Source organism: Abramis brama (assembly GCF_963993115.1).
Source record: "Abramis brama genome assembly, chromosome: 23".
Taxonomy (NCBI): domain Eukaryota; kingdom Metazoa; phylum Chordata; class Actinopteri; order Cypriniformes; family Leuciscidae; genus Abramis; species Abramis brama.
In genome coordinates, this window is record NC_139985.1 from 19,640,779 (window position 1) to 19,654,220 (window position 13,442).

Here is a 13,442-nt window from a genome sequence, read left to right on the forward strand (position 1 = left end):
TCACTATATATATATATATATATATATATATATATATATATACTTCTTTCATTGAAGTAAAAGAATTGAAAGTGGGGGGTAAATCACATTATGAAATAAATGTTTTTCTCCAAAACACGTCGGCCACAATTATTGGCACCCCTAGAATTTTTTATGAGTAAAATATCTCTGAAGTATATTCCCATTAATATTTACCTTTATTTAGCACAGGGTGACTAGGAACATGAAATTGTCTTGCTATGACTTCTTGTTTCACAGGAGTTTAAATATGACGAATACACAAAGGCCAAATTCCCTTGCTCATCCATCACAATGAGTAAAACCAAAGAATATAGTTCTGATGTGCATCAAAAGATTGTTGAGCTTCACAAAATAGAAAGTGAATGTAAGAAAATAGCTAAAGAATTGAAAATCCCCATTTTGACCATCAGGGCAATAATTAAGAAGTTCCAATCAACTAAAGATGTTACGAATCTGCCAGGAAGAGGACGTGTGTCTATATTGTCTTAATGGACGGTGAGGAGGAAAGTTTGAGTGGCCAAAGACTCTCCAAGGATCACAGATGGAGAATTGCAGAGATTACTTGAGTCTTGGGCGTCAGAAAGCCTAAAAAAAAAAAAAATCAAACAACCCCTACATCCCCACATGTTGTTTGGGAGGGTTTCAAGAAAAATCCTCCTCGCTCCTCCAAAAATAAACTCCAGCATATTCAGTGGTCAGACATGACTGGACCTTCAAAAGGGACCGGATTCTGTGGTCAGATGAAACAAAAAAAGGGCTTTTTGGCAGCAAACCCACCAGATGTGTTTGGTGCAAACAGGGATAAAAAGTACCCCATGCCTACGGTTAAATATACTGCTGGATCTTATATGTTGTTGGCCTATTTTTTTGCTGGAGGTCCTGGACTTCTTGTTCAGATACATGGCATTATGGATTCTAGCAAATACCAACAGATAAAAAATCAAAACCTGTCTGCCTCTGCTAGAAATCTTATAATGGGCCGTGGTTGGATCTTCCATCAGGACAACGGTCCAAAACAAACATCAAAATCAACACAAAAATGGGTCACTGAGCACAAAATGAAGCTTCTGCCATGACCGTCCCAGTCCCCTAAACTGAGCCATATAGAAAATGAGTGGGATGAACTGAAGAGAAGAAGCACCAACATGAAATTGTGAATCTGAAGGATCTGGAGAGAATGGAGGAATGGTCTCTGATCTCTTATCAGTTATTCTCCAAACTCATCAAGCATTATAGAAGACGACTCAGATCTGTTATCTTGGCAAAAGGAGATTGCAAAAAGTATTTAATAACAGGGTACCAATAATTGTGGCCGACGTGTTTTGGAGAAAAACATTTATTTTATAATGTTATTTACCCCCCACTTTCAATTCTTTTACTTCAATGAAAGGTTTGATTTTTGCAAATTTTTTTAATGAAAGATCAAAAGGATAAACAATGCAGATTTATTTTTTACAGCCATTTTTTATCATATTTACCAGGGGTGCCATTAATTCTGACCACCACTGTATATATATATATATATAGTTATAATATTTACAAACATTGTATTAATAAAAATATTGCTCTTTGTAAAAACAAACAATTAATTAATTAATTAATGGTTAAGAAATTATTTTTTTCTGTAAATAAAGCTGAACAATTTTATATATCAGTAAAAAAACTGCCAGGGCAAGAACAAATCTGAACTATTGACCCAGAAATAGCTTAGAGAAGACAGAACGGGTATTCATGAACTATTATGCATGAATCAAAATATATAATGTAGAATTAGCACATAAAGAATGTTATGACTTGACAGAAAGGAAGAAGACGGCCATCTTCAAAGGTTTGATCAGTAACAGCTGGGAGAGACAGGAATGTCCGAGGCCTGCAGAGCATTTAGCAGTTAATGCCAAGAGCCCTTTAGGGGCTGGACAGCCACCAAATAATACAACTCACTTCCATAATGCTTATAAGTCTTATCTATGATTTTTCTTTTTTGTCTGCCTGTTAGATATCCATATATTGCAATAAAAGAACTAATCAACATAAATGATGCTAGGACTGCAGTATACTAAAATCAGCAAAAAGGATTGGATTTGGATTTGCATGAGCTACTGTAAAAGGTTTGCATAGCAGCATTATTACCCCGCCCAGTCTATATTCCTGAAATTTTGAAGGAACTGTACTTAGCTGAAGACTTTTTTTAATGGTTGCTGGAAATGGGCTGGGTACAGGACAGCCTATACACGTGACATCTTATGCAGTTTGTGAATGGCAAACAAACTGGCATATAGTTTAATGCTTACCAATAAGCAACCATCAGGCTTTAAGAGTCAAGAAGAGGGTAAGATCAGTTTCAGAGAGTAAATCAGAGCAGTGCCTGGTTTGGTGCCGAGGCAGCTTGCCAGCTCAACACTTAGATTTTAGTGCCAATTAACTGAATAATTCAGGCTCTGAGAGCAAGAGCTGTGCACTATTTGGTTAGTAAAGATCTCTTCTCTCATAGGAGATCTCCAAAGGCAGGAGACAACATAATTTAAACTCTTTTGGGTCATGTGTAACTATCATCATTGTTCAACTGATGCATGAATCACTTTTATCTATACATATATATATACAATTTATTTATTTTTGCCATGGAAATTTTCTATAATGTTCATCACTTTCCAAATCTAAGTCACTCAATCTTGCTTTTTTTTATTATTATAATTTTTTTTTATTTCTTCTCTAAACCAGTCAAGACCTGTATTGGGGGATATTGGTTAAAACGATTGTAGCAACATTGTAACTTCATTGTAACAACACCATCTTTACCCTAAATCTGTGTTTGCATTGGTAAAGAATATATTCAATAACGATTCAAAATGCAGTTAAACAACAGTAATATGTGAAATATTATTGCAATTTAAAGACTGTTTTCTATTTTAAAATATTTTAAAATGTAATTTATTCCTGTGATGGCAAAGCTTTTTGCCATTCAGCAGCCATTACTCTATTTCTTATTATTATCAATGTTGAAAATGTTGCTGCTTTCTGTTTTTGTGACCACTGTAACACACTATCTTTCAAAGGTTTGGGGTAAGTAATATTTTGTAAAGACATTTATAATATTACAAAACTTTTCTATGTAAAAGAAAATGCTGTTCTTTTGATCTTTATAGATTGAAATTGTATCATGGTTTCCACAAAAATATTAAGCAGCAAAAATGTTTTTTAAAATTGATAATATTAAGAACCATTATTAATCATTGAGCTCCAGTAATAATTTATTGATACCTGAGTACAACATATTAGAATGAAGGGTCATGTGACACTGATAAATGGAGTAATGACTGTTGACAATTCAGCTTTGAAATCACAGAAAATATTAAAAATATTAATTTTAAATTGTAATATTTCACAATATTATTGTTTTTACTGTATTTTTGATTAACTAAATGTTGCCTTGTTGAACATTGGAGACTTTTTTCCCATAACATTAAAAATTGTATAGTTTGTAATGATGACCAGTAGTGTATTAACTGTGTTCAAAATGGAATACAAGCATACTGATTACTTCTATACTGTATACTGCATACTATTTACAAAAAAATAAAAAAATAAACAGTATACAATGTGCAACATTGTTACATAGCTCTCTTGAAATACTTGATTCTGATTGGTCAGTTGCAGCAATCAATGCTCAAATATTTTTAAATTAAATGCCATAACTGACTGCTCAAAAAAATTGAAATAAAAAATACATTTGACATTTGGTGGAAACATTTGGATTAATTTAAAAAAATAAAATCAATGAATAAATAAAAATAGCAATGATAGCTTCTATATAATTTGTTACATTGTTTCACAGAAGGTTGCATTATGGGATACAGTGTTCCCTAGAGTATATTCTGTTGTTTAGCCTATTGCACATTTTGACAAATGCACAAAGTCATTTGAGTATTCCTTGCTTACAGAAAATGTGCATTTTCTTGTAGTCAAAGGCACTGAGGGAAAGATGGCTGCTAGACGGTGCGCCCTCTGCAGGACCGGAGGAAGACGAGACCACAAAACAGTTGCGGGAAGACGAGGCCAAAACCAGAGGTCTTGAGGAGACCATTCTTAGGTAAACCAGTCACACCAGTGCAATAAAGAGTTGCATTTAACTATAAAAGGAGACACTTTTTATAAAAGGACTAGTAAATAGAAGTAGATGTCTGTCTGTCTCCTGCCTCTGTTTTTCAGTCCAGCTGCTGTTAGAGTCCCTAATGTGGGATCCATCAGCCTGGACTGAGTAATATGGATCTAGTGGCCAAGATTTTTCTTATGTGATTTGTCTCAGTTTATTTCTAATGGTGAAAAAGTGGCATGGGTCAGAGCAGTCAGTCTGGATCTCCATTCCCTGATTAAATCTCTGCTCTGGCTGCAAGGGCTCCTGGCACAGAACTGGTATGCCAACCAGTGAATCATGCCAGTAAACAGCCAATGCCAGTAAGGCCTGGTGTGGAAGACCCTCTCATAAAGGTGTGCTGTGAACACATTTTAATTGCCACAGATCCTTTAACTTTGTGAAAGTGTTTTGTCCTGTAACCCAAAAAATGTGTTAATACATGTGTACATAATTGTAAATAACAAAGAGAACGGATTTTAATTGGTGAAGATACAGTGAGGAAAATAAGTATTTGAACACCCTGCTATTTTGCAAGTTCTCCCACTTAGAAATCATGGAGGGGTCTGAAATTGTCATCGTAGGTGCATGTCCACTGTGAGAGACATAATCTAAAAAAAAAAATCCAGAAATCACAATGTATGATTTTTTAACTATTTATTTGTATGATACAGCTGCAAATAAGTATTTGAACACCTGAGAAAATCAATGTTAATATTTGGTACAGTAGCCTTTGTTTGCAATTACAGAGGTCAAACGTTTCCTGTAGTTTTTCACCAGGTTTGCACACACTGCAGGAGGGATTTTGGCCCACTCCTCCACACAGATCTTCTCTAGATCAGTCAGGTTTCTGGGCTGTCGCTGAGAAACACGGAGTTTGAGCTCCCTCCAAAGATTCTCTATTGGGTTTAGGTCTGGAGACTGGCTAGGCCACGCCAGAACCTTGATATGCTTCTTACAGAGCCACTCCTTGTTATCCTGGCTGTGTGCTTCGGGTCATTGTCATGTTGGAAGACCCAGCCTCGACCCATCTTCAATGCTCTAACTGAGGGAAGGAGGTTGTTCCCCAAAATCTCGCAATACATGGCCCCGGTCATCCTCTCCTTAATACAGTGCAGTCGCCCTGTCCCATGTGCAGAAAAACACCCCCAAAGCATGATGCTACCACCCCCATGCTTCACAGTAGGGATGGTGTTCTTGGGATGGTACTCATCATTCTTCTTCCTCCAAACACGTTTAGTGGAATTATGACCAAAAAGTTCTATTTTGGTCTCATCTGACCACATGACTTTCTCCCATGACTCATTTGGATCATCCAAATGGTCCCCACGAGGTGAGATCTTGCATGGAGCCCCAGTCCGAGGGAGATTGACAGTCATGTTTAGCTTCTTCCATTTTCTAATGATTGCTCCAAAAGTGGACCTTTTTTCACCAAGCTGCTTGGCAATTTCCCCGTAGCCCTTTCCAGCCTTGTGGAGGTGTATAATTTTGTCTCTAGTGTCTTTGGACAGCTCTTTGGTCTTGGCCATGTTAGTAGTTGGATTCTTACTGATTGTTTGGGGTGGACAGGTGTCTTTATGCAGCTAACGACCTCAAACAGGTGCATCTAATTTAGGATAATAAATGGAGTGGAGGTGGACATTTTAAAGGCAGACTAACAGGTCTTTGAGGGTCAGAATTCTAGCTGATAGACAGGTGTTCAAGTACTTATTTGCAGCTGTATCATACAAATAAATAGTTAAAAAATCATATATTGTGATTTCTGGATTTTTTTTTTTTTAGATTATGTCTCTCACAGTGGACATGCACCTACGATGACAATTTCAGACCCCTCCATGATTTCCAAGTGGGAGAACTTGCAAAATAGCAGGGTGTTCAAATACTTATTTTCCTCACTGTATATAATAAGAAAGGATTAATTGACAATGTGCCGCTAAATTATTAGAAAAATAATGCACACCTTGTGTGTAGGACTACTTTCTTAAGTATTTAAGAAAAGAGCGGCAGAGCGCCACTGACAACATATTTACATCATGTGTGTGTTTGAGTGGGGGAGCGGGAGTAAGAGAGGATGTGCTTTTCCATAATAAATAATAAATACATAATAAACTTAATTTTGTGGCCAAAAAAACATGGAAATAATTTGTCGGTTCTTTATATGGTTCTTTAAAGGTTCTTTACACGCAGTAACGGTTCTATTTAGTATTGTATCGTCCTGAAGAACCCTTTATATGCTGAAATGGTTCTTTGTGTTAGAGTTTAGGGTTCTTTATTCCCGCCTTTTTGTTTTTCAAATCAGTAACTGTCAAAGCCTCCTCATTGACTGTCAACATACTCTCAACAGGTAAATGATTTCTTTCTTAAATTGTCTATAAATTATAACTTGTTGTAACAATCATAATATTGTAACAATCATTTCCTAACAATCATGTATTTTTCTCTTTTAGTTTAACAGAACATGTAAGTGTGAGCAGCTCTGTTCAGTTAAGGATAAGCATCTTCTCTTCTCCAGAAAGTAACAGAGATATGGAATTTATGATCCATATGTTTGTTTTTGTTTTTTTTGTATGACTTTATGCCTAAACATACCCAGTCACAAGCTATACCATAACTTTATATCACTTTTTCCTTTTAACATGGTAGAGGCCTCATTCTGTCCATTTTTGCTAATTTTGGCCTTCATGAACATAATTGTTTTTACATAATCAAATGGAAGAGACACAATGCAACTCTAAACTCAATTGTTTATTTCAGATGCTGTCCCGTACCATAACCTCATCATCTGAAGAGAGAAACTGCTCAGAATACACACATAATGAAGGATGTAAAGACATTGTAGGGGATTGTGAAGATATTTCACTGGAACTTGGTCTTCATTATCTATATCGTGTTCAATGTCATTTGTTATTTATTAATGTATTCAGCTAACAACTGTTATTAGAGCACTGTAATTTTCAATTTGCACTGTAATGTCAATAAAAAATAAAAGTACATGAACAATAACATGCTGTTTTTTTTAAAAATGTAAAACCCAAATAGAGGCAACAAGATATAAGACCAGGCAGATAGAGGGCTGAAAAAACTACACAATATTAATAAATAATTTATAAAAAATAATATTAATAATATGAAGATAATATACTAATAGTAATGAAAATAAACATTGTTGAAAAGGTTGTTTATAACACCATTAAGGTTCTATATAGCACTTTCAAAGCATGGTTCTTTATGGAACCTTATAAAAAGGGTTCTATTTAGCAACAAAAAGGGTTCTGCTATTGTTACAAGCCGAAGAACCCTAATTTGGTACTGTTTAGAACCATTTTTCATAAGAGTGTATTGTTTACTATATACTATATTTATTTGTTTGTCGTTGTGGGTTTTGGTTCTTTTGCTGTTGTAGACTGTATGGACCTTTAAAAATACCTGAAATCATTTGGCGAAGTGATATGGAACATGTAATTTAAGATCAGCCTGGAACTACTTTAACCGTGCGTTTCCCTGAAAATAATTGCACACCTTAAAACGTTTGTCAACCAATCAGATTCAAGCATTGAACAGCCCCATAGTATAAAATGAATATTATTAATTGTAGAAACAACTGTGTTTTTCCTTACATAAAGATAAACCCATTCCCATTCCGAAACCTCATCTTGCAACGCAGAAGTAAGCTATTTTCTTTGAATGTGCAAGACTTTTGATTCTTTAGCTGCTACGTATAGGTAAAAAACTAGAAGAATAACAAAGTACTGTAAAAAGTAAAACTATTTTGCACTACAAAGCAGTGCGTTTATAATTCTGATAATAAATTCAAATAATGTGATGTCAAATAGCATAGTTTGAAATATCAAGCAGCATAACAGGCAATTTTTGTACAGGCTATTGAATGACACGGGAAGCCTTGCACATTTAAGTTAGAAATGCCCATGCCCGCTGTTACGTTAAAAATAAGATGGATTGGTTATATAAAAATAATATACTTAAAAAATGTCTTTTATTTTCCTCTGTCTCTCCCTCTATTGACCCCAGACTGGAAAGAGAGCTGGAAGAGCTAGAGACGGGTTTGTCTGCAACATCCACCAAAGAGAACCTGTCAGACGCAGTACAGGAAGTCAACACCATGACAGTAGAGAAAATGGTGAGTTCTGACCAGCAACTCTTTCTAACCCATAAACTGGGCAGCAGGGGATACCAAGGCTTCTATTGAAGCATGACACACAATAGGGGGCCGTCTCATGTCTGGCTACACAAAGGCCATCTTGATTAAGGGCATCACTGCTTAAAGTGCAGAAATCTGTCTCACTCAAGCAGCATGCTCGAAACATTCACAGCTGACTGACTTTTGCACTCACTGGAAATGTTAGTGTTCTGCATTCAGAGGGAATTCCATAGCAACGGCAGAAACGTTTGCTATAACACATTATTTTCTCAGATTGGACTTTTCTGTTGTGGTCTATATCCTCTAAAGAACATCATATACAGTATGTCACTGTCCAGTGCATGTTGACCTCTAGTGCTTACAGCTTATGTGTTAATTTGAATACATTTCCAAAGAAGTCTTCAGATAAATGTGCTTTTTACGTATGTCGGAATTACTGTTAAGAATTAAGAAAAGACAACTTAGAGTTGTTCAAGGCCAAATGATCAGTTTCTATAGAAACCCTTAGAATGGCAAAAATAGATCCATGTCGTTGATGACAGCAAAAATACTTATTTGCTAATCATCTCTACAATTTTTGCAAAAAGGAAGCGCATGAAATATGTATTGAGGTAGCTGACTGTCTTGAACTGTTGAGGCAGCTGCCATTTTTGTTCATATAAATGACAGAGAATGAGAGAAGTCAGAGCTTTCAAAACATTCAGACCTGAACTGAATGTTGTTGTTTTTTTACCAGTTGGAGTGTGTATTAAACTATGGGTAGATGTTTAAAAGCTAAAATTCCTTAAAACACTTTGACTAGTTATATACTTACAAATGACAGTAAACATATCACATGCAATTTTTTTCTTTTTTCTTTTTTCTGAAAGGTAATGAAAATTCCCACGTCTCAAATTATGTATTGTGTTAAATAGCATTCTGTTCTGGAAATGATGGTGGTTGAAATGTTGAAATGACATTTTTAGTATTACATGACTGACTGACTGCTTTTATAGCTACTATTTTATGTGTATGCACAATTAAATATTATTTGACTAAATTACAGCTTGATTGGAAAATACCTATAATAAGCTTACACATTATACAGTGTTTAGCTTGATTTTTCTTTTTCTTCACACATTACATATCTCATATTTCACCTCAAGCATGCTCTAGTCTTTACTGACATTGTTGTCTCGAGTCATTGGTAAACAAATACACTAACTAAAAAATGAGGACACCTCAGCAAGTTAACGGGGCATTCATAATTTTCACACAATAAATATTTAAATTGTTTATACTTATTTCACAGTTTTTAGATTACTATAGTTTTAAACAAAGTAATTCATATTTTTAGGATAAATATTCACATTTTAAGATATTACACCACAGAAAGATGTATGCGTCTCTCTTATTCAGGAATCTAAATGGAATCTTTAGAAATCTAAATTTTTACATTTCTGGGGTTCTCAGAAGTAGAAGTCGTCATCATAGTTGGGTAAACTTCCATAGTTATAAACAGGAGATGACAACTAATATCATTTCTGTATTCCCATTTGCTCCAATATCAAAAGGAAAAAAATCTATAATAGCATTTCTTTGACTTTCCAAAAGAGGGAAAAAATATCGAGAGATTGATTACAGCAGTCAGAACTTGAAAAAAGATATCAAATTTGCCATTGTATTAGAAACACCAAGGTAATATAAGACAAAATTTAGCGCTATAAATATGTATTAATTAAAAAATAAATAAATATTAAAAACTTTATTAGATTTGTGATGTTGATAACTGGAAATGTGTCATCACCAACCAACTGTAAAAAAAAAGAAAAAAAAGAAAGAAAAAGGGTTCATTGTCATCTGACATCGAAGTCATCGAAGTCACGAAGGTTTAAGAGGAAAGGCAAGCACAGATACAAACCTGAATGTTTCTGGTTTAGACTCACTTAACACTCATATGAAAAAGTACTCTTGTATTAAACAGAAAAGTCTATCTTCACAATAGCAAAGTACTGTCATTTATTTGACAGATGACTGTATTTGGATATTTAATATTTAATACAAACATGTATCATTTGGATCAAACTAATTTTTCTCTCTTTTTGCAGGTTGTGACAGACTCTGTAAAAGGTGTAAAAGGTAACATCACCATCTCTGACACCAGAAACACCTCTAACATGCCTTTTCATGATCAACATTTGATCAGAATTCTTTCTCCACACTCTTTGAAATCTCAAAAACAGCTAATTATAAGTTACACAGCCAAAAGGCCAGTTTCTGGATTATCCTTGTCATGTATCCAATGGAGTAAAGGACATTGCAGTCAGTCTTGTGTCTACTCCTTCCCATCCTCCCTCTCTCCCTCCTGTTCCACACTCTCATTTCTTATACCTTTTTATCATTCTCTGTCCTTCTCTGTCCTCATTCATGACCCTAATTAGAGGTCAAAGTTCACGTCAGCCCTCGTCTGGAGAAATCCGGAGGTGTCTCTGACATGATGAGAGCAGGTGAGTGTTGGTCCAACCATAGCTCACGCAGAGATCACACACTCTTCCTGCTGTTTTTACCCTTTACCTCTCTAATTCTGAGATAAATACCACATACTGATGGAAAGAAGCACAAAATAAGAGTTAAGGTTCTCGCTGGGCTCAAAAAAGCACACTTTTAGACCTATTAGCCTATTAATGTCATTGCAGTAGATCAGTGGTTCTCAAACCGTTCAGACCCTTAACTGTGCCTTTGCCGAACTAGGGAAATGTCCTAAACACTTGCATATACACCCCAATAGTATATTTAGATTTTTCTTTTTCTACCCAATTCAAATGCACTAATATCTAATTAGAAACAGATTTAGAAATTTGGAGAAAAGTTTCATTGTTAAAACCTTATGTGTCTGTTTAGAAGCACTTCACAATACTGATTGCTGAATCAGTGTTTTAGAGTCAGATACTGACCAAAAGCTGAAAGGTGCTGTTTTAGATCTCTTGATAAAAACTAAAGACCTGCCAGAAAAAAGCTTTCAGGTCTAAATTCTGCTCTGAATTTATTTACAGTGTTTTGACTGTAATAGATGACTAGACCACAAAACAGAAAGTTGATAAACTCTTGTGGGTTTCAAACTACAAATATTGTCCTACTGTCAGTGTTGAAAAACGTACTAATATTGTGCTGATTTCTTCTAATCTTGTCTTCTGATTCTCTATTCTCTCCGTTGATGTGTGTTTGCATGTGTGTGTGTGTGTGTGTGTGTGTGTGTGTGTGTGTGTGTGTGTGTCTGTGAGCAGAATAACATCTAATAGAAACAGCTTTTTTGGAAGTCACTCTAATAAAGGATTAGGTCAACGTGGCTTTTATAATTTTTTTTTCCATGATAGAATTACAAAAATAAAATAAACAAACAAAAATACAACAAATGATTAAATAACTATATGTATCTGTTTATATATATATATATATATAAAAAATATTGAAAAGAAAATATGTAAAAAAAAATAAAAGTATTTTTTTATATAATTTAAATATTATATATTTTGTATAAAATATACAACAGGTAATAAGGAATTTCTAAGTTCTGATTATATAATTTTAATATAAACACAAAAAATGACTAAATATCATTTATATATATATATATATATATATATATATATATATATATATATATATATATATATATATGTGTGTATGTGTATTTTTTTTTATTTTTTTTTATTATTATTATTATTATTTTTTTATTATTATTTAAATGTTTTTAAAGATTTCTCCAATACTCAACAATAGTATTATGAAATCTTCTTTTAATGACTTATATAATTTATGTATTTTGTTTATAAAAAATATATAAAACTGGTTACAAGGAATTTCTAAGTTCTGATTATTCTATATATATATATATATATATATATAAATCTAATATCCAATTAAGTTTATCTTTTTAAGATTTAAATTGATCAAATTTATCATAAATTACATTAGAACACAAACAGCACCATGTCATGCCTATCAGTCATATTGTCTTTCAACACCTCTCTCTGTCATTGTTGTCATAGTGCTCAACAGACAGGTTGTTTGAATAAAGCAACTGGTCCGCAACAAGTGTGCGTATGTGTGTGTGTTAAATGACTTCATGTGAGTGTGACAGCACATCATTGCAGGATTGTAATGTGTTCTTTCGTTGGCACTGCAGCGATGTACTCCGTAGAGATCACTGTTGAGAAGGACCTGGTGACTGGCAAGACCAAAGTCCTGTCCACTAACACACTGCTCCCCAAAGACCTCTCGCTGCAGGGGGTCAAGGTCTATGAGGATGAACAGAAAGGTGGCTGGCGATAGAGCAGGCGTGCGTGGCTTTGCTAGATATGCCTACTTTACGAGAAGTCTGCATGTTTACATAAAATATCAGCTGTAGTTTATCTTATTTGACCAAACCTGATGTTTATGTTGTTTTACACAAAAATGATTACAGAAAATGTCATCATACACCCTTGTGTTGTTCCAAACCCGTATGACTTTCTTTCTTCCGTAGCTCTCGTAATTTTTTCTAATTTTCACATATTTTAGTTTGCTGTGTTGTTGTGGGTCATGTGACATGTGAGAACCATTTCCATTCAGCATGATTGACTCAAACCTGGCATGATACATTTCCAAGTGGTATATTTAACTCATCCTTCCCTCGGGTTGCTTCAGTACAGAGAAAAACCTAAAAATGCTCAAAATTCAAACTAAAAATGCTAAAACTTCACCCAAAAAATATTTTATAATGTCTACATGTGTATCTGAATGCATACTGAAGAGCATCTGACTTTAGGACCCAGTGGAACAGCTCATTTGCTCCAAATAGAGCTATAAGGCCATCTAGTGGCAAGAGTCATGAAATATCATGTTATATTATTTTTTTCCCACAAGAGGTCGGCAAAGACACCCAATGTAAGATATTTTGAGCTGAATTAAAAGGGTTATACATGAAATTGTGAGTTATTTTGAATTTAAGTTGAAAGAATGTGAGGAATATGCTTAAATTACTATTTATTTATTATTTATTGATCAAATCTAGTACTTTAAAGGAAAATAAAATAAAAAAGAACAAAAAATCTCCCAAAAAATTGCATTAAAAATAGAAAAAATATTATCAAAATTAAATAAAATAAGCTT

At 34.3% G+C, this 13,442-nt stretch overlaps 1 protein-coding gene across 2 annotated transcripts in view; it reads left to right on the forward strand.

The window, feature by feature from the left end:
* palm1a (paralemmin 1a) overlaps positions 1-13,442 on the forward strand; it is a 61,811-nt gene that overhangs the window by 41,219 nt on the left and 7,150 nt on the right. Inside the window, exons 4-7 of one of the 2 annotated variants that reach the window (XM_084100779.1) lie at positions 3,984-4,111; positions 8,183-8,291; positions 10,400-10,430; positions 12,478-12,609. In XM_084100779.1, coding sequence (XP_083956905.1) covers positions 3,984-4,111; positions 8,183-8,291; positions 10,400-10,430; positions 12,478-12,609 — 400 coding nt within the window. The remainder of the gene's footprint in view (positions 1-3,983; positions 4,112-8,182; positions 8,292-10,399; positions 10,431-12,477; positions 12,610-13,442) is intronic. The other variant, XM_084100780.1, reaches the window with a different exon arrangement.